Source organism: Montipora foliosa, chromosome 10, assembly GCF_036669935.1.
Source record: "Montipora foliosa isolate CH-2021 chromosome 10, ASM3666993v2, whole genome shotgun sequence".
Taxonomy (NCBI): Eukaryota; Metazoa; Cnidaria; class Anthozoa; order Scleractinia; family Acroporidae; genus Montipora; species Montipora foliosa.
In genome coordinates, this window is record NC_090878.1 from 14,676,517 (window position 1) to 14,699,016 (window position 22,500).

The 22,500-nt window shown below is 40.6% G+C and overlaps 2 protein-coding genes across 2 annotated transcripts in view; both read right to left on the bottom strand.

Moving 5' to 3' along the window:
* Window positions 1–417: 417 nt before the first annotated feature.
* LOC137973799 (hydroxymethylglutaryl-CoA synthase 1-like) lies at window positions 418–7,110 on the bottom strand. Its single transcript, XM_068820685.1, has 5 exons — window positions 6,586–7,110; window positions 4,589–4,714; window positions 3,576–3,900; window positions 2,535–2,717; window positions 418–1,226 (listed from the first exon to the last, which is right to left on the bottom strand). The coding sequence occupies exons 1-5, from the start codon at window positions 7,031–7,033 to the stop codon at window positions 857–859; spliced, it is 1,452 nt and encodes a 483-aa protein (XP_068676786.1). The 5' UTR covers window positions 7,034–7,110; the 3' UTR covers window positions 418–856.
* Window positions 7,111–12,426: 5,316 nt separating this feature from the next.
* LOC137973349 (deubiquitinase MYSM1-like) overlaps window positions 12,427–22,500 on the bottom strand; it is a 17,641-nt gene continuing 7,567 nt past the window's right edge. Inside the window, exons 8-13 of the mRNA XM_068820138.1 lie at window positions 20,898–21,221; window positions 19,182–20,237; window positions 18,206–18,481; window positions 16,618–16,806; window positions 15,105–15,343; window positions 12,427–14,401 (exon numbers count right to left, since the gene is read on the bottom strand). Coding sequence (XP_068676239.1) covers window positions 14,164–14,401; window positions 15,105–15,343; window positions 16,618–16,806; window positions 18,206–18,481; window positions 19,182–20,237; window positions 20,898–21,221 — 2,322 coding nt within the window. The 3' untranslated portion in view covers window positions 12,427–14,163. The remainder of the gene's footprint in view (window positions 14,402–15,104; window positions 15,344–16,617; window positions 16,807–18,205; window positions 18,482–19,181; window positions 20,238–20,897; window positions 21,222–22,500) is intronic.

Sequence of the window (22,500 nt, forward strand, 5' to 3'; positions counted from 1 at the left end):
GCATAAATTGTCCAATATTAAGTGTTTGGATCACTTCCTCATTTCGTCTATTACCTGCGCTTCAAAATATACATTCCTTTCATTTAGAATAAAATCCTGTTTTGAGGAATTTTCGTTGGGGAAGCCATCATCGTTGCTTCAACTCGTCTTCATGATTCGAGGATGTGAAACGCATTCGCTGGAATTAAGGAATTTAGAAACCGATTTAGTGGAGTAGGCGGAGACAGGTCCGTTAACCTATTGAACAAAAAGACGCACTCATTGGTACTTTCTGGACGTGTGTCGTATTTTCCCAAGCGAGTTTTGTCCGGTGTTAGAGTTCTAAAAGGCGGATCATTTTCGTCAAAGCGCAAAGTTCAACTTAGCAAAAATATCATTGGTGAGCAGCTGGAGATCTAAAGTCAACGACGCAAAATGTACTAAAAATTGGTTATGATTTTATCATTATGAAGGAACTTATAGTAATTTTTAAAGTCTTCCGTTATGACCATAACAAATAAAGCAAAAACAATATAAATATTAAATCTGTTGCATTGACGAAAAACGTCGCAGCCCAATTCGTCATCTCAGAGGATGTAAGTCTAAAAGAAGGAACTTATAATTTCAGAAACATCTTTGGATTATCTGTAAGACAGTTGCTAAGGCAACAATGTCATACCACTTGTTGTTGTTGTCTTGATGAAGTAACAACGAGATTAACCTGTTTCTTGATGGCAATGCATAACATGCTTTTGCTGTCAAACTGTTATCTGTTTGATGCAACAATCCTTAAATGGAAAAAAAAATGGTATGCCTGTGACGCAAACATTTTGGTTGGCCCAGATAATACTACTGGTAGGCCTGTGAAACTTCTAAATCAAACAACCATGCAACCATCTTGGGATGCCTGTTCCGGTTTCCTCTCGTAATTCCGCCGAAATTTCTCATCCACATTTACTAAATAATATGTCCCAGGAAACAAGTTTTCCTCGGAGCACGTTGGTGAATAATTTTTATTGTTGTGATTATGTTCGCGCGCAATGAGAGTTTTTACGAATTCTTCGGGTTCAACTTCTTTTCGAGCTGCTAAGCGTGCTGGGATATCCTTCAGTGACGTTGTTAGTTTGACAAGAGCGGACCCGGAAGTGATATCACGAGTTATTTGAAATGAAAACATGGAGGAGGCAAGTCCCGAGCCGTACGAAAAGAGCACAATACGTTTGCCTGCAAGCTCTTGAATTGGCTCACTGAAAAGCAACAGGAGAAAGAAAAAGCACGCTTTAGTTCACTTATCAAAAAAAAAAAAAAACTCACTGGTCACACCTTATAACGAAATTTTCTGTTAAGAGTTAAAAGGAGCTCTTTTCTATCTCTAACCAAGAGAGAATGAGGGGACAGAATACATTCCCATGCCCCATGATTTTCAGTTAAAGCTTCGCGCCATGTTGTGAAAGTTATTTTGGTCTCGTGCCCATGGTCGCGCAATCAATTTTCAATTACAACAAAACAACCAATCAGGGCCCAGTTGTTCAAAAGGGGGATAACGCTATCCACCGGATAAATCACTATCCATTGGCTAGCGCAATTGGTTGCGCTATGACGTATCCACTGGATAGTGATTTATCCGACGAATAGCTTTGTCCATCGTTTGAATAACTGGAGCCAGGTGTCTTCATTAAAAGTAGCTGCGCATCAATTTAATTATCATTGCAGGAGACCCATGTATGGTGGATGTGTTCTCTCCCCTCATAATTATCTCTCGCTCTATCTTTCCTGGATCGGTATTAGACGAAGCCCTTGGATAACATTTGACAACATCCGCCAAAAAAAATCCTTTTGCAGTGAATTACGTGAAGTAAGCTTTTTTACTTAGAAATAAATTTAAAGGTGAAAAGAAAGAAAAATATCAGAGTGGTGAGAGAATGGGACCCAATGATGGTTTGCATCTGACGTCACGGCTGCCATGTTGAATGGCAAGAACAATAACCTGTTTCTCTCAGATAGTACGCGCGCTGTGATTGGCTAAATTAGCGGGCCGTATTCTTGAATTTAGGACCGCCGAAGAAAACACCGGTTGATTCTCACAGCGGAATTTACTGTAAGCCCAGAGCATGCGCAGGTAAATTCATCATCCCAAGCACTGGGCCACGCCGCCTTCTGTATTGCATTGCGTTACAAATCTTGGACTCGTTTTCAAGTGAGGCTTAAGTAAATTCGGAACCGGCCTTCGAGCTAATCGCTTCACTGGAAACGCTTATTCAACGTCGGTGCTTATTTATAATACAAAAAATTGGTTTTATCAACGGAGTTGATAAAACCAATTTTTTGTATACTACTTCCCCACCAACGCAGCACCACAGTTTCTTTAGAAACTACCCTCTTCACTTATTTATAATAGCATTCCTGGTCTCATGTGTGGCGCCAATTAATTTTAAGAAATTCAAGCGGAACTTATGGACAGAGGAAGGTTTTCCCCTTAGAACTCAAAGTAATCTTGACTTGCAGTACTCAACAAACATAAATGAGGTTCCATATATACAGTCATGTAACTGTACCTGCATAAAAGCGAGGCCAGACATCCGTAGAGCGAGGGCGTGTACATGTTTCCAACTTCACGAGCAATGTGCAGTGACTGTGATGTCTTTTCATCAAATATCTCCTGGCTACATTTCATGGAAGCTTTCTCTATTTCCTTGGCCTTGGCTTCATCTTGAAATAGTTCTTCCAGTTTGACATTTCTTTAAGAAGAAATATCATTAAAAGAAATAAGGTGATTATTAATCAATGAATAAAATGGAATGGAATATATAAGTTATTTATGCAATGCTTTCGAGTGGTATACCGTGGAATATCCCAAGAGTCGCTTGTATTTTCTTAGTCTACACACTTGCCTTTAGACGCCTTAAGTTTTGCATAACTATTTTATACCATGCCATAGAAAATACAGTGGCCAGCAAGGCACGATGGGAAGGTTGGGTGCGATACCGTTGAATTGCACAGATTGATGGGAAGGTTCGGTGAATGCTGACGAATATACAGGTACAACGGCTTGCCTGCAGTGTTTAATATGATCGTTGTGGATCAATGTCCTGTTCGTTTTCCTGGCAGCTGTAGACTGTGTACAAGATATGATTTCCAAATACGAAATGTAAACATTATGGGTTGTTTGCTGTAAAATTACAAGGTTTGGGGGAATGCTTGACAGTTTACAATGTAAGTTAGCAAGCCGTTCTTCTCACAAAAAGAAAATTATCAAATTCACTATCAAGCGTTCCCCAAAAACTTTAACATAAAAACCAGCAGCGAGATTCAGGTAACAACATTGTAGTAGACCCAGAAAAACAATTTGGCGAAGGATACAGAATGAGCAAGAGCATTGGTTGTGCCAAGGGTTTCTATTAGGAAGCGATGGCATGTACAAACGTAAAAAAAGTACATGACTTATTGTATTAATTAATTACTTCATTAATGCGGGCTCCTAACTTTTGATTTTGGGAAAAGGGCTCCCAAAAATTCTTCTTAGGCAGCAACTTTGTTATACATATTATATTTATTAAATTTATTCCCCTGCCTTGAAGCTAAAATCATCAACTGACCTATAATCTGCAAGAACGTGATATTTTTCCTCTACTGAACTGCCACTCTCAGTACTGCGTATAAAATCATGAAAAACCAAACGAGCTAGGGACTTCTGCACAATCTTGCTGAAAGGAGTGTGGAATATAGCATAATCTATGTCATCCAGACTGAATCGTTGATTTTCATAGAGTGTCTTTCCCTTTTCTATGTAACATGCGTAACATTGATCCAAAGCGTGGAAGTAACAGCGAAGAGAGAGCTTTCCATCCACAACAGGGTATTCAGATGACATATTTGGTTTGTAGAAATCATAGGCATGCTCCATATAGATCGATCGCATTCCTACAAGTACAAAAAGGTCACAATGAAATAATCAATAAAAGAGTCTCAAAGAAAATCCAGTGTTGCATGGTTGGGAATCTTGAAAATGCTGCCCAAGGCCACTATTAACGTATCTCTGAGCTGGTGATATAATAAATATAATATTGATACATTAATCTTGAAAATTTATCATTAGGCATGTAGCTGGTAGTGGAAATTGGCTAACTTAAAGAAATTCAACCTGCTGACATTTTGAGCTTTGGCCACCGGTAGGATTTTTTTGGGGGTTTTGCCACCCTGCAAGATCATTTACAAGCTATAAATTATATACATATGCATGTATATATTATTACTTTTGAAAACACTGAAAGATTACATGAACTAGTACTATCAGAAAAGGTGTGATGTTTGTGATGGCAACAGGGGAAAAAAAAGCCAGAGCAACATTTTTTTTCCAACAAAAGGGGCAACTCAGCTGACTAAAACAAGTCTGAAAGTGGCTGCTACATGTAAATGAAGCATCATCTCTCCAAGTCAATCAGACATTACATGTCACAATATTATACACTGCACAACTGGTGGAGACACGATTCTGTAGCAAGAAATGTAACATCATTTGGCAGTGAAGCACTCATACATGTAGATACCAGGATGATCGGAGGAAATTTTTGAGACATTAACATGGTACATACAATGATGTGAATCTTACCTCGCTCCATGACAAGAGGTGCATTTGGCCCTACTAGCATTGCGATGGCTCCTGCCCCACCTGTACTGCGCGCACTCCCGGCTGCATAAACTGCAATATCAGCTGCCACTACAATTGCCAAGCGACCTGTAGATGGAAAAATGTCCAGTATGATTTTAATGACTCAACTTTGGTGAGAAAGATCCTGAATTCAAACATGAGCTGGACTAAATTGAGCAGGAAATGCTACCTTTGTAATGATACATGGTTAGACTTTCTCTTGTTGAGTAACAACAATAATATGCAATTCCCATAAAAAAACACTGCTTGTTGACTCTATAAGAAATCTAAGATTCCCTGGACTGTTGCCAAAATAGAGAGGTTGTGGTGTGGTGTTCTGGACCTGGTGGTACATACATATCCGAGAAATTTATCAGCCTCAGGCTACTACCAATGGGCCCTTATTTTATGGGTTAAAATTAAATGAATTCCCAACTCCACCCCTGGGATAGGCTCATTCACCCTCGTACTGTAAGCAAAATGCTTGTGGTTCAAGTTTTGTCTTAGACTGTAAATTGAGCAACTCAACTCCCACAGTTGATCTAACAATGACTTACATCATACTCTGACATTTTTTACCACAAGAAAAGAGTTTCTATAATCTTTTCAAAGTAAAGGCTTTTTTCACTTTACCATGGCGGACGTTCATTGGTTATTTGTTATGAAAACCTGCCACAACACGAAGTAAAAAGTTTAGGATAGATTCTACAACCCGTCCACTTATTTGCATATGAACAGCGTGTGTTGTTATATGCCTCGTTCTTCAAAGGATGCAATAGTAGCCGGGTATTCTATAATTGCTCCATTTGAAGTATTCTATGGTAAACTGAGGTTCACTGTGAATCAAACTTTTTTTTACTATAGTAAAATTGTGGGCTACAGTGTATCATATAAATTGATTACCTTTGGACCAATTACAGAGCAGTTTAGTAATTAGAAGTGGCTAAGTGTTTCTCCAGTCATCTGAGTTCTTAAAGAATGAGGTAAGTATAATAAAGGGATGCTATCTGTTCGCACACATTGCTTTTGTTATTCAAATGTGCCAACCACAGGAACAAAAGGAACTTTGTTTCAACAGCCAATTAGGCTCTGGTTGGCACATTAATGACAATAGGTGACATCAACGATACATTTTTGCTATAGGTGGTTTTCATGTTACATCATTGCTGCCATGTTGGTGGATGAAAAAAAAAGATCTCTAATTAGCTCTTCTTGTTTGTCCACCAGCAATATTTCATTGCAGCATTGTTTATGTGTGTCTTTAGAGATGGTTGCAAACCACCTATAAAGTGGCTTGGTGGATCATTATGGCTCACCACTTATTTGGGTAACTAAAAAAACGAAGGGGTTTGAGCTTGAGCTTGAGCTCGAGCGCTAAGTAGCCTGACTTCTGGCTGTTATACACAATTGTGGTCTCATTCACACAGAAGCCCTTCAAGCTAATCCCGCCAAGCCGGCCACATGCTGGAAAGGTCAGACCACAACACCGGGAATACTGTCCCCTACTCTTTTCGAATAGTGTGTGGAATCTTTAACGTCCCACAGAGTTAATGAACAAGGGCTGTGAGACGGGACCTCCGGCTTATCGTCCTTATCCGAGAAGACTTGAAAGTCTAACCATATGCAGTTGTATTTACAAAGGCAGCACTTCCTCCTCAGATATTTTAAGACCCAGAGTGTTGGTCCGGCCGGAGTTGAACTCACGACCTCCCGCGTGACAGCCCGGTGCTCAACCAACTGAGCCACCGACAATGACAATGGCTTGCCAGTCGCTTGATTGCCCTGAACCAGCATTTAAGACCACTAGCAAGGCAATGAGCAAGTATTGTTCAATTTTTTGACGGATCACTAAGCCACTTATACACGTAAGCACTCCAGACGACTGGCGACTCGCCGAGGCGCCCCAACGACAATACCTAACGAATTCGCCCTTTCTTCTGAAAATATATGCAACTTACCATCCCAAGCGCTGCTCTCGATCCATGATATGGAGTTGAAAAGAGCTTGTGTTCCTCCGTAGCAAGCATTGGTAGTATCGATTCCTTCGATACTGTTATTTCCACTATCTTTAAACAGTTGCATAAGCACGCTTTTGACGGACTTTGATTTATCGATCAAGGTCTCTGTTCCGACTTCAAGCCTTCCAATATCGTTAGGATTTATCGAGTTTCTCTCCATGAGCTTGTGAACAACTGTAAGCGACAAAGAATTAATATCCTCTCGATCTCCACAGAAGCCCATGTTTTTTTGGCCTAATCCTATCGTGTATTTTCCTTTGCTAACACCGTCAAATTCCTCTAGCTTCTCTTGGTTGACGTAAGTGTACGGAACGTATACTTCCATTGTAAGAATTCCAACATTTTCTGGCCACTTCTGGTATAAAGCGTTGCAATTTCCCACTGGCATTTTCAGTTACAGTTGTGAAATACAGAAGATAACTTCACGAACGGCGATCATATGTGTCTGTCCTCTGATCTATGGTTTTATACCGCTGACACCAAAATAGAACTCACGTATTGCTAGTTTCCAGGCTTTTTACGGAACATGTAGCGGCATGGGCAATGGTTTTAAAGTGCCTATCACCTCAACACACTTTTCCACTTTATTTATTCTCCGAAATCGTCCCAAATACATCGTGTTGTTTATAGAACCTTTTGATTGAAATTTGACTTTTTTATTGGCTTTCAAAAACGTGAAAAGTGATCATACTTTGATCCATAACCGAGCAATGAAGGAGAATGGGTTCGATACCGGGTTGACGTCACAAATTAATTTGCATTGAGGTAGTTCTTTGAAAACAGCGATGCAAATTAATTTGTGACGTCAACCCGGTATCGAACCCATTCCCTTTCATTGCTCGGTTATTAACCACGGTATGACCACTTTTCCCGTTTTTCAAAGCCAATGAAACAGTGAAATTTCAATCTAAATGTTCTAAAAACAACACCATGTATTTGGGATGATTTCGGAGAATAAATATATTGGAAAAGTGTGTTGAGGTGATAGGCACTTTAAACCTAAATAGGGATGACCCATCACCGTGGATGGTAAAAAATAACTAAGTATAAAAACTCTAAAACCATAACTATAAGGGTCATAAGAGCAAACTGTGGCAGCGTCCAGCACCTGTTTTAAACGAAGGTTCTGACAAGGGACAGAGATATGTCGGCCCCTAAACTATATGTGACAAATCCCACGACTACTCACAGCTCCAAACCGCCCTTGTCAATGTAACGTAAGTATTCGATGGCTTAAATATACAAGGGAAAAGTCATTTTCTCTGTCATGTGGTAAGAACTGAAGGTCGCAGATTGCAAAGCTGTGCGCACGCGCCCTACTAAAGGTAACATACATACAAGCATGCCTGCATAAACTTTATTTCATCTCGAGATTTTGGCTGACTACAAGAGCTAAGATCTTCGAGACATTACATTTACAGCTAAAATACATAGCATATACAGATACCTACTACATGCATAATTAATATTTAAAGATATACCAATTAAAAAGAAAGGCGGCTGTACCAAATGCGACCCTGGATTCTCATTTGAACCAGTAAACTTTAGTAATACCGATAAAATCAGTTAGCGTATTCCGCAAGTTAGCTGATACGTAACAAAAAAAGAAAATAAAGTAATATGAAGCGATTTTAAATGCGCTTATTGTATAGAGTTGTAGAGCTTGACTGTAGTAGTAAGAGAACAGGTAATCTGCAAATATAAATCTGGTTATTCTCTTATTTACATTATACCGTAACTTTGACACGAGGATCACAACGAAAAAAGCACAACTTTGTCGCGAATTTTCTATGAGAAAAATTTGTTCACAAACCAAAACTCTACGTTAACTGCACACACCTGGGGTTACTGCTTACTATCTGGCTAGAAATCGTCTTCTAACTTTTTACCTCCTGCTGCGCTTAAGCCATTTTTAAAGAGGACCAGTCTCGTGCTTCTCAAATTGCCTCCTTCATGCCCAAATGAATTCTGGGTAGTTCTGCCATTCCATGACAAGGGAACATTTATGCATGCGCCGACGTAATATTTGAACAAGAGAGAAAAACGCAGTACCTCCAGATCCGGCGCTGGATCGTTGTACAAAACCAGTCATCCCGGGATTTCGGCCCGTGCGATCGCTAATGGACGCAGTTGGCCCTTCGCTGCTTTCTGCTACCGACCTTGCCTTCCGGTACGGCATTGAGGGAGAGATATGTCGGCCCCTAAACCATATGTGACAAATCCCACGCCTACTCACAGGTCCAAACCGCCCTTGTCAATTTAACGTAAGAATTCGATGGCTTAAATATACAAGGGAAAACTCATTTTATCTGTCATGTGGTAAGCACTGAAAGTCGCAGATTACAAAGCTGTGCGCACGCGCCCAAGTAAAGGTACATACATACATGCATGCATGCATAAACTTTTATTTCGTCTCGAATTTTAGGTTAACTACAAGAGCTAATATCTTCGAGACATTACATGTACAGCTAAAATACATAGCATATACAGATACATACTAAATGCAGAATATTTGAAGATATACCAATTAAACAGAAAGGCCGCTGTACAAAATGCGGCACTGGATTCTCTTTTGAAACCAGTAAACTCAGTGGTACGGATAAAATCAGGTAGCGCATTCCGCAACTTAGCTGATACGTAAGAAAAAAAAACTAAGAAAGAAAAACCCTTCAAAGAAAAAAAAGAAGAGTTTTGTAAAGTACTATGAGGAGATTTTGAACGCGCTCCTTGCATAAAGATGTAGAGTCTGACTTTACTAGTAAGAGAACAGGTAATCTGCAAATATAAATCTGGTTATTCTCTCATTTACATTATACCGTTCCTTTGACCCGAGGATCACAGCGAAAAAAGCACAAAGTTGTCGTGAATTTCTATGACAAAGATTTGTTCAGAAATCAAGTCTTCCTTAACTGCACACACCTGGGTTACTGCTTAGTATCTGGCTGAAAATCGTCTTCTCACTTTTTACCCTGGCCGCGCTTCAGCCATTTGATGAGGGCCAGTCTCGAGCTTCTCAAGTTGTCTCCTTCTTGCCCAAAAGAATTCTGGGTAATTCTGCCATTCCATGACAACGGAACATTTACGCATGCGCCGACGGAATATTTGAACAAGAGAGAAAAACGCAGTACTTCCAGACACCGGCGCTGGAGCGTCGTACCAAACGAGTCATCCCGGGATTTCGGCCCGTGCGATCGCTTTTGGAAGCAGTTGGCCCTTCGCTGCTTTCTGCTACCGACCTTGCCTTCCGGTACGGCATTGAGGGAGAGATATGTCGGCCCCTAAACCATTTGTGACAAATCCCACGCCTACTCACAGCTCCAAACCGCCCTTGTCAACTTAACGTAAGTATTTGATGCCTTAAATATATAAGGCAAAACTCATTTTATCTGTCATGTGGTAAGCACTGAAGGTCGCAGATTACAAAGCTGTGCGCACGCGCCCTACTTAAGGTAACATACATACATTCATGTATGCATGCATGCATAAACTTTATTTCATCTCGAATTTTAGGCTAACTACAAGAGCTAATATCTTCGAGACATTACAATTACAGCGAAAATACATAGCATATACAGATACACAGTAAATGAATAATATTTAAAGATATACCAATTGAAAAGAAAAGCCGCTGTACAAAATACGGCATTGTGGGAGAGCCCGACATATCTCTCCCACAATGCCGTATTTAGGGTCGGCCCCTAATCCATATGTGACAAATCCCACGCCTACTAACTTTGTGTTTGTGCTTATATTTGCGTCAACTCCGTTTTAACGGTGAAATAAGCGCTGTTATGCTTGCGCTTTGTGCTTGCGTCGCTGTTGAAATCAGGCTAAGGGATTAAACCGTATATCACGTAGAAACAGTGCTAAATCACATGACACAAATAATTGTCTCATTTTGGATCAAAGGACTTCCAGGGTTCAGATTTGAATCGCTTTCAGTTTAAATTATTATTATTATAATTATTATTTAATTTTTTTTTCACACGGAAGCAGTTAACTTTACATAAAGCAATATTGCAGTCACGGTTTTATTCATCCTGTGAGTAAACAAAATTTTGAGGAATTGCAGCTATTCTTGCTTGCAGCAATAGAGCTACGAGCAGCATGCAAAGTTTGCCGTTGACGTCATCGGTTCTCATTATTGGCGACAGCTAAAAAGTCATCAATCGGTTCTTTTTGTCCCTGTGGATAGCAAGTTTGAACAGGAAAAAAGAACTTTTGCAAAGGGAGATCTTCCCAGTGGCTGGAAATTTTGCCCTTAAAAAAAAACAAAGAATGGCCATAAAAGAAACACAATGAAAAACTGCAAGGCCACATCTTCCAGTCCAGTTTATTTAGTTCTGGCACATTTTGAGTCACAAGTCACAGTGGCAACTGTGCGATACTGTATCAACAACAAGTACTGCGAATAACGTTAAGGATAAGAATTTTGATTATAGCTCTACAAGATTTGATAATGTAATAGAGGAATCTCATATACTCTCAAATAAATAGTTTTAAACCGTTCATATTAAACACAACCTTGCAGTTGATGTGATACTGTATCAACAACAAGTACAACGAACTACGGTTAGGATAAGAATTTCGATTATAGCTTTAGAAGATTTGATATAAGATAATAGAGCAATCTTATATGTATATACACTCCAATAAATAGTTTTTAAGTCGTTCATATCAAATAAAACCTTGAAATTATTTATAGCTCATCCAACATCAGGTTTTTTTATTGCAAAGATTAGTCCCTTCACCCCTAGCTAACATATTTTGCCGTTTTATCCTGGAAAGTAGAGGAGAGGGACTGGCGTAGTGGTGGGAAAGTTTGTTGGTTCTCTACTCTGCACCGAGAGGTTTTTCTCCCACCTCATCCCCAGGCTCTCTCTTTTCCTCCCTTGATGGAAAAGAGAGAGCCTGGGAACGAGTTTGGTTTTTCTCCGGGTACTCCTGTTTTCCCTTCTCTCCCCTCTCTTGATTGGATTTGAGTTAAATTAATTTGAATTCTCTGTACAGTGTCCCCAATAAGTTCCTCAGCGATAGAAGACTTGACACTTAAGGCGCGTTCGATTGACTCTATTCCGGAATAAGAATACGTGGAGTGATGATTAAAACGGTATGTTTGGCGCGTTTTGAAGCTGCAAGGATGATAAAAATATGTTTAAAATAGCATTTTAGAAAATGTTTGACAATTTTAATGTGAATCTCCGCAAAAACGAAGGATTTCCAACTTGTATTCCATGTATTCCTATTCCGGAATGCAGTCAATCGAACGCACCCTTAAGGTGGCTCAAACCGGTTTCCACACTTGAAAGAAACGTTCTCATATAGAAGGATTTACACTACAACATTTTATCAATTAACAGCAATGTTATGGTACCGTGTCAAACACCAATTATTGCTGAAAATGATTTGGTCATTTTTGTGACGTAAACCGTTACCGTGGCAACAGGAAAGCCCTGCAAAAACACCCAATATTTTGGCCTTAGCTGCTCATATCTCAAAAACGAACTCGGTAACCCCCATTTTTTTATTTCTGAAACGTAATCGACATGCCAGAATGAAACTTTTTGCAAACTTTACGAAAATTCTGTGGAGCCGATCCAGAGCCACCTTAAATAATTGAAAATTTATAATAGCTCAGAATCTACTCCACAGAATTCTTTTAAACTTTGCAGAGAGTTTTATATTGGCCTGCTGATCACTTTTGTGCAATAAAAACTTGGGGTCACCGAGTTCGTTTTTCAGATATGAGCAACTAAAGCTAAAATATAGGGTGTTTTTGCAAGGCTTTCCTATTACCATGGTAACTCGTTACGTCATAAAAATGACTGCATCTTGTTAAGCAATAATTGATGATTCACATGGTACCATGACAGTGCTGTTACGTGATAAAGTATTGTAGTATTGTAGTATTTCCGAGTTCATGTCTGCCTCGTCCGAGTTTAAGTGCGAAATTTCTGTGATGGTAATTAGTTCTACTTTAAATATGAATGAAAATTTTAATAAGAAAAACTTCGCACTTGGACTCACTTTGAAGAGGAGGTAGACATGAACTCGGAAATGCCCATTCAGTTTATTAAATAGTTCCCTAAATGCACCGCAAAAAGTCACCAAGGCCACCAGCCATTCGGAGTCACGACTAACAGGGGCAGCGGAGTACGGTTGAAAGAGGAGAGGGGGGTGGGGCTGGGTTTTGGTATGGATCATGCAAGTGTGAGGGGAGGGGGGTTGTTCAGGAGAAGTAAAAAAAGTAGGTGGGGGTACAGACCCCCCCCCCCCCCTCCCAGCCTCTCCGCGGTCCCTGACGAAGTTAGCAAGAGGCCTTATTTATCCCTTAAATGATATAAAAAACATCTTTGCAAAGTAAAGGTATTTGAAACCTGAAATGCATAGCAGGTTGTGCCCATCGAAGGGACAGAACTATGTCCAAATACGAAGGAGAAATACAAAGTGTATGTTTTATGATGCTAGAAGCATGTGATATATATAGTGTTTTCCCGTGACGTCACGGCGGCCATGTTGGTGTCCCCAACTAATCCTCTGGGAATTGAGCTCTATTATCATGCAAACGTTCTCCTTTGTTTTGGTGGAAAAACAAGGTTGCTGATCACGTGAGTGAAAACACTATACCTTATAGTTTAAAAAATACCCTAGCTCTCTAGCTCTTTATTTGCTCTATATCACGTGACTAAAGAGAAAAGTAAGAATAAACGAGCCCTATTCGTCATCTTAGTGGTCAAAATTTGTTGTGGACTAACTCGGCTGCGCCTCTTGAGTCCATAACATTATGACCACTGTGATGAGGGATGATCGTTGTCGATAAGAGTTCAGACAACGCTGAACCACTTTCGATTTGTCAAATTTCAATCCAAACGTTCTAAGGACGGGGAATTTTTATTATTTGACGGAAATTGGTCACACATTGGCAGATCCACAGCCAATTGATTTAACAGAGTAGAAAAATAAAAACTATTCGGGAAGGTGCGTTACTTTACTTGCTTACAAGGGAGCGGAAAACGTGTTCTATCTTGGATCCGCGCTTCACTCTGGTGATTAAATTCTAATACACAACCTCAAGTAAGATAAGAATTTGTCTTAGTCAACCAGCAACTCTAAGTCATGGTACAACATGAGACAAATGAACTTTAACTACAGTTTTGAAGCCAAAACGCGTCTTCGTTCTATCGCGGAAATTAAGGGTGCGTTCGATTGACCGTATTCCGGAATAGGAATACATGGAATATAAGTTACAAATCCTTCGTTTTTACGGAGATTCACACCAAAATTGTCAAACATCTGCTAAAATGCTATTTTAAATAAATTTTATTATCCTTGCTGCTTCGAAACGCGCCAAACATACCGTTTCAATCATCTCTCCACGTATTCTTATTCCGGAATAGGGTCAATCGAACGCGCCCTAAGAGTCATGGACATTCACCCGCCACGCTCGCTTAATTACCAGAAAAATATACCGAAATTTTTACGCATTAACTTCTACTGTAGTTATGCGTTGTTATCAAATTACTTTGCACAAGGAGGACCTTGGCTTTCTCTAGGATTACCCTCCATCGAGTTTTCAGTCGTCTTATCTGGATGATATGGTTGGATATTTTCAGCGATTGTTTCCTTTATCCTTTTCAGGAAATCTTCTCTTCTTTCATTCCCAGGGAGAGTGAGTCGTGATCGAAGGGAATCCATCAACTTGTCCAGAAGATTCGAGTCGCTAGAACACTCAACCCGTCTGTTTAGTTGGACACGACTGTAAAATAAGAAAAATAATAATATAAAGCGCCATTTGTGGAGAGCCGAAAGTCCCTTCCCGTTGCTTCGGACTCGCATTGTTTCGCTCGGTGGTTCGCTTAAAAATCTAGCCCCACATTTTCAGCTAATCGGAGGAAAAGCACAACTAATCGTAATTGGCTCGAGCGCATTTTCCCGCCCTTGGCGCCGGATACATGCATTTTCTTTGCGTTCTGATTGGTCCATATCAACGTCTGTGCCTGTTGTGATTGGCCAAACTTGAGAAGGCTAGAGGGGCGTGGCTCTGTGTGGACCAAATTGATTGACCCATGCCAAGGTTAAATGAATAAAATGTATTTTTTTAAAAGGTGCTGGCTGGAATAAGAGATCGAAATTGATGATTACTTGAATGGCGATCACTCAACGGATACATGATGGTAAACTTAATAATAAAGACCATGGGGACTTCACCCTCTACCAGCTGTTTCAAACTTTGGCGACTTCTGAAAGCTGAAATATCGTAGACAAACAAAATCGCTTGAGATGGTCGTGGACATGACATAAAACTCGTCAATGTTTCTTTTTTCACTAAACGGCCCAGATCTCTGCGAGGTTCGGCGATCATTTCCGACAAATGAAGACTCAAATTTATAATGTCGAGGACGTCGCCCTCCGCGTTCAACGAACTTGGTGTAAGATGAAGGGAACAAAGTATTACTTACAAGGGATATGTCCGGTAGTCGTCTGCAATACTTCTGATCTGTTCTAACGAATCATCTTCGTCGGCCTCGTCCTCATACACACCATAGTCAAACTGGTAAGGCAACCTGTACTGACCAGCGGACTCCCACTCGTCACTAACTGTCAGACATCTTATCTGTGATTGGTTGGATGAATTACTGTAATTGTACGGGCTAACGATGATGCCAATGAACGGCGCACCTCCTTTCCCAAACCATTCCTAAAGTAAGTGAAGAAAAATTTCAAAAATGAATAAAGAACAAACGAAGCAATAAGGGAACGAGTGGATAAAACATGAACAGGTTGAGATAGCTGCAAGTCATAGCACGTGTATTTATTGACTGACTGAATGAATGCCTATTTACTTATTTATTTTAATCCTGGCCCATTAGCGTTAAATCAACTGCAAGGCGAGTTCTATTCAATGGCTTAACGATAGAAACGCGAGAGACGTATTCTGAGTCACCTGGCAAGCCTTCAGGCTACGAAAAAACAGGAAAGGAGGGAGCAGAGCGTGGATGAATCGTTAGTGTATTTACTAGTCGAAGGCAATCTTTGTGCAGGAGCGAGGATCATACAACTCAGGTCTATAGACCCTTTGCATAAATGGCACCCAACTTTGAATAACAATACTTGATACATCCTTAGCCTCACGTTCATGAGAAAAATCCTTTGTCTTGAAACATAAACACGACGCTAAGGATGTATACAGTATTGTTATTCAAATTTGGGCGCCGTTTATGCAAAGGTCTATGTTACGGCATTTTCACATATCGAGCTATTGAGGGTTTTCATGTGACGTCACGGAGGCCATTTTGGTGTACAGAACAATGCTGTAAAACCTCTTCTGGGAATTTGACTCTATTATTATGCAAAAACTTGTGGAACCATTTTCTTTTGTTTTGTACACCACCAACATGACCATCTCATCACGTGGATGAAAACCAAGGATTTTTAAACAAGTTCTTAAATAACATTTGACTTACACGAGTGACCATTCTCAATCCCAGACTTATGGCGGTTTTCAATTGAGTGTCGAAAGTAATAAGCAAATTACTTTGGTTCTGAATTACTTCACGCAGTGATTGGTTCAAAGTTCTCGCGAAACTTTCTCAACCAATCAGAAGTGAAACCAAAACCAATCGTGGCTCGCGCGTGCACATTTTCCCGCGCTTGTGTCGGTTATGTGTAATTACTTAGAGTTTTGATTGGTTTACTGGATTGTCTCCATCCTTTTTGACTGGCCAAAGTAATTACTGTGGTTTTGGTTTTACGACACCTGATTGAAACTCACTCTAGCTGGAAAGGTCTTGTTTCGCGGGAACATCAATCTAAAAATAACTCGGTATGTAAAAACGCGTTTCACAGATACCATGAAGTCGTTCGCTCCTATTAACGGACTACTGCTTTGTGTGAGCGGGTTTTGTTCCCACTTCATAGCTAATTAATGTTACACCCAGCCTGATAGAGATAATTAAGTAACTGTCAACTTACTTGGAATTTTGTCTGTGTTTCAATATCGCGTAGAGAGGGAATCGGCAAAAATGTAGGATGCGAGTGGTACCAGCCCACCACGGACAATCCTCGATGAGCCAAGTCTTCCAAGGCTTGGGTTTGGGATACAGGGTCCATTTCACACTGAAGGCCCGTACTGAGACTCCGGCACGGGATTGCCTTTGAAACCTGGTGAGAAAGTTGAGTGATGTACTCTTTTTGCTCTTTTTATCCGGCCCTTGATAAGGTCTTTCATTACCACTATTATTCAAAAAACCAAATCTCTTTCTCTTGAACTTTAAAAAGTTTGTTCGCGTAGTACGCGATTGAAGAGATTTTAAGGTTATATTCGAACAGAAGACTATTCACTTGCCGTAAAATAACATCTGGAAAGAGCTAGCTTCCTGGAAAAAGTGATGCCACAGAAACACGCGATTCAGAACATCCAGTTTCGTGAAATACTTGAAGGTCAAACTATCAAACTCGTACTTTGCATTAACTACAGGTAAACAAATAGACCATATTCATATTGTCAGTATTGGACTGGAACTAGCTTGCAATGGAGGCTAATGCAAGCTAGTTCCAGTCCAATACTGACAATACGAGTATGGTCTAAAGCATTGTCAATAGAGTGAGTCTTCGACGATGCCTTTTTCTTGATCTGTTTTCCGAGGAGCGGCCATTAAATGTTAAACAATACTAATAGATCGTTTTCACGTGACGTCATCATTTTCTAAAATCCAAAACTAAAGAGCCACGAAAGTTTTTATCCTCATCAGGCATAAGAGGCGGTAAATTTGTATCCATTTGCAATTTTAAAGCTCAATAGCGTGCTTCGTTTGGAAACCAGAGCATTTTGAATTTCTGAGTTATAGAAGGGCGTGACACCAGGCGACGATCGAGTTTATTGAGAAATATATATTTATCTCATTGTTTTGAGCCTTTTTAGAATTTAAAGCATTAGGAAAAGTGCTTAGGTAAATAGCTGTCTGTTCAGTACAGATGATCACTCGCCTAGATAGCCAAAGTAAGTAACAGATGTTGACACTATTTTCCGGCCGCCATATTGGTGCACCACAGATGTGCACCAACATGGCGTTTTCATACTGGGCTCTGTAAATTTCTGCGAAACATTTCGACGAATATCTGAAGTTTGGGGAAACACACAGGCCTAAAACTTGGAGAAGTGTCTTCTTCATTTATCTTCTACAACATCACGAATTCTTGACTTTTTCCACTGGATGGTTTTCGATTTATTTTTTTATTGCGTGACAGTGAAAACGATCTATAGTAATGAGACATAATCATAATAATAATAATAGTAATGAGACATAATAATAATAATAATAATAATAATAATAATAATAATAATAATGATAATTAGTATTATTATTAGTATTATTATTTTATTATTTATACGGATTAAGATTGTGAATATCATTTTTAGCATTTTATTAGATTATATATTGTAAATTTAAAAATTCTTAATAAAGTCATTATTATTATTATTATTATTATTATTATTATTTGGGTGTTAGAAAAAACGCATTCGAAGTTTATTTCAAAAAGGAAATTGAGTTGTTCTTACCTTCAACAGTCTCGATTCATGGGAATAATTTCCACCTAATAAACCAATCACTTCCGTAGTTGACATGTGCGCATGGGCGTCCATCACCATCAAGGTCTCCGATTGGATGAGAACATCGAAGGGCAGGGCACTGGGAGAAAGAAACTTACGACAGGGAACCAATAGAAAGGGATCGTACGATGATTTACTTCGCGAGGGCCTTTTTCGGGAAGCTGATGTGGGACCTCTATCATTTGGGGCTCCCTCTTGTGAGGCTCTTTCCTCAGGAAACAAGTGCTAAAATAAAGAAAGTTATATCACTAATTGAAGATGAACAAATTTTCATTGAGAAGAAAACGAAGTTAATGTCAATGAGCGTCCTTAGAGGAGGCGAATTTGCGAGAAAAGGGCAAAGCACTTGTGATAAGTTGATTAAGGGGTTACGATCGCTTTTGACAAACGAAAGAAATCATTTAAGTAATTTCTTTCACTAACTACAAACAGCAAACACTCAGAAATTTCGTTGCCACCCAAGGTCTCACTTGCTCAACGAAACGGGAAAAAAAAGATAAGAATTTTTCCGGAAACGAGATAACTTCAGGGGTATTCATATTTCCTTGTATGTATTGAAATGAGTGGTACATCACTGCACTATTTGCTTTTTTTCTGTTGATTCAAGACCCGCCAACCTGGTGCTTGAGCCATAAATCAACAGAAAAAACCCCGGTCCGCATCCGTAAGCATCAGTACGGATCTCGAACTCGAACTCGGACAGTAAGAAGTATAGAATCAATGGAGTACTTTGCATCAAAAGAGGTTTACGTCAAATGGCACTGCTCATTTCCCTTCCGGAAATGAGTACTATTTCATCTAATGGAATTTCCTGACGGCTATTCCTCTTCAAACGGAAAGCACGCCTACTTGCACAGGAGTCAACGTTTTACGAAGGATATTTTTCCTTTGAAATTCCAACAGGCAAAACAGACAAAATGGCTACCTCAATTGTCATTCCTTCCGGTTGACTTAAGTCGACCCAGTCCTCGTTGTTATTCCTCGGCCTTTTCTTCCTGGGTCTTAGTGAATTTACCCAAGATTCCAACTGCACATTTGCTTTTTCATCAGCAACCTCGTCCTGTTGTCGGACCCGAGGGACGGGTCTATCGAGACATCCCTCGTTTATAGCTCCAATGTCTTCTAAAAAAGCATGAACTCGCCCAATTGAATTAACATCGCCACAATTTCGAAGGCCGCTCCTCACTGCTGTTTTAAAAAGGTAGCATGGTTTCGTTTTTCCCCACATATCTAGAATGTAGTTTCGGATTTTCATGTATCTTTCTGGTGTCTTGAGAGTTCTTCCCATGAAAAATTCCATATTGTGTTCTTTTTCTACATCTTGAATAGCATTTCTGTCTATTACGATTTCTTCATGAGAAATACTCGGATTTACAGAGCTCGCCTCAGAGTGCTCTCGGTCGCAGGGTTGAATAGATTCCGAGCATGTCACGCCACCGCAACTAACTGGACTCCAGTTCCTCTCAGCAGCAGTGCGTCCAGGTTCAAAAGAAATGTTCTCATCGGTACGTTCGTTGATAAACGTGTCAGCTGACGAGGCGTGACAGGTGTCACGCGTCACGCAACACAGGGAATTTGAAACGTGATTTGCTATCGGCGAACCGTTTTTAACAATCTGTACGAGAGGATCGCTCTCATTCGTATCACCACGAAACGGGAACTCGGAACTCAAAACAACCACGCAGTCGTCTTTTTCGTTTGAAACTTCAGATATAATGTCACACTTATCCGTGTTGTCCATAGCACTGTTTTCCTTCTCTTTAGATTTGCATTCTTCAAAAGAATTTTGCTCTGGAGACATATATGACGAATAGGAAGCTTTTTCTGTGTCCGCTTGGTTTACGGTCCCAGAATCGTGGCAAATAGTCACAGATGCACATTCTTCTAAGTGCACTGAAATCGCGGGAGTGTTCTCCGGAGGGACATTCCTAAGACTTCCGTGCGCATGGCTGTACGTGCCGTTTTGCTTTTTCGTTGAGCCCTGAAAAACAGTGCAAAATGTCAACTCAAGCCAACTTTTGATAGTTCAGTAATGCTGTAGTAATGTGTAATCTGGGAAATGGTTTTCGCAACAAGCAAAAAAGAAAAAGAAAACGAACGCGAGTTTTGGAAGGTGTAACGCGTGAAATAGAGGACGGGGAGCGAGACCATCTTTGCTTTGACTAGCGCGCTCTTTGTCCTGAGGATGACATCCGGACTGTCTACACCAAACGAAAGATTTCCCGCAGTGGCTGCAGCTATAACAAGAGGAGCTTTCAAGACTCGAGACTTTTTCTTCGAAGATTGTCTTGCGCTGCTACAGCCATGTAGCAGGCAAGGCTTCCTCGCGTGGATACCTACGGTCTCCGACATAATTGTTGGGACACTTCTGCCTCTTCCTTCCCTCTCAATGCTGGTGTGAAAGATTTGGTGACTGAACTGCGATAAACAACATTGAGAGGGGCAGGGAACGCACGAGAAGGGAACAGAAGATTTTAGCACGAAGTGTCCCAACTAATCATGTCTGAGACTGTAGCAATGTGGCAATGACAGGTTTTTCGCCGTGGCTGCTACAGCTTCAAAAAGAGGCGAAAGAGGGAGGCGAGGCACCCTTGACTCACGAGGGTACTTATATGATTGCCTCAAGACTGATTTGGCTTACCGAAAGATCTTCTGCGGTTGCTGCAGCTTTAACAAGAGCAGAATAAACATCTTCGGGACACGAAGCAGTTTGACCTGGAATTAAGTTACTTTGCTCGTCGCTGTCCGATCCGTCAATATCTACTTCAACATCTTCGTCGGACTCGCACTCACGGTTATCTTTCGAGCCATCCAGAGTAACCGCTGTTATCTCGTTATTAAGTCCGTCTTCAGTTGAAATCCTGTTATGTGTAACCTCCTCCAGGTTAGCGAGCACAAATGAGTCATCGCACTGTATGTCTATTCCTTGGGAAACTTCCTCTTGGGACTTTAGAGGGTTCTTGTTCTGCAAGATGCAAAGAAATGACAAATAGACTCAATAACAAGGAGTGATTCTTGATACAGAGGGCTCACGCGCGTAAAAGCCGGAAAATATTCCAGTATCTGTCGCACCAAGGAACTGGACGGATTGCGATTTCTACCCCAGACTGTATGCCAGTCTATTACAAGGTTCCCCACCCAGTAGGAAGTAGGCATTTAAAGAACCACAACAGGTGGGAGACAGAGCGTGGTTCAGCATCTCATGTTGCATGACGTTTATCCGACACTTCATCCTTCGATTAATGTTGGCCAATATTGTTTACTCGTTGGGCCGCGCGTTCAACGTTGCCAACAAATTAGAGAGATTTAAGCATCGCGTTTATAGCAAACGGAAAATCTCAGAAAGACAGATAACAATAATGTAATGTTCTAATTGGTGGACGAAAAAGAGGAGCTAATGAGAGATACTTTGTTTTCATCCACCAACACTGCGCCGATGAAGTAACGTGAAAACCACCATATACCACACAAGTTGAATAATCAACCGACGCTATCGATAAAATTTGCTCCTCTATAACCGAAACGAAACGGGGAAGCCATTTTGTTTTTCTCCGTTTGCTCAGAAGCAAATACGCGCACCGGTGGCTCGGTTGGTTGAGCATCGGGCTGTCACGCGGGAGGTCGCGGGTTCGAACCCCGGCCAGATCAACACTAAGGATCTTAAAATAACTGAGGAGAAAAGTGCTGCCTTTGTAATTTGATCTGCAAATGGATAGACTTTCAAGTCTTCTCGGATAAGGACTATATTTACCGTAGAGCCCCGTCTCACAAATATCTTCTATGTTCATGAGTTCCCTGCGGGACGTTAAAGTACCTACACACCATTCGAAAAGAGTAGGGGATGAAATCCCCGGTGTTGTGGCTGTCCTGTTCTCTGCAGCAGAAGTGGCCGGCTTGGCGGTGATGTCTCTAAAAAGGCATGTGGTGTATGAGGCTATCTCAGCAGACACAGCCAAGTCAAAAAGGGACTCTCCCAAGTCCTGGAATATGGGAGTACTTGCCACCCACCTCTGAGCTAGCCAATCAGAATGAGCGGAAAGAACTATTGACTTGTGTGGTACACACGAACAAAAATCATGAAGTCTTTCTCAGTTTTTGCGCTAGGAATCGTTTGTTGCAAAGCGCTGTATCTCAACGTCTTCTGACGCATGAACTGTTATTAGCCCGTATTACTAAATGCACGTGACGCGCACTGGAAGACGACCGCGCTCCCAATGCGCAACGCTCTTCCGAATCATGGCACG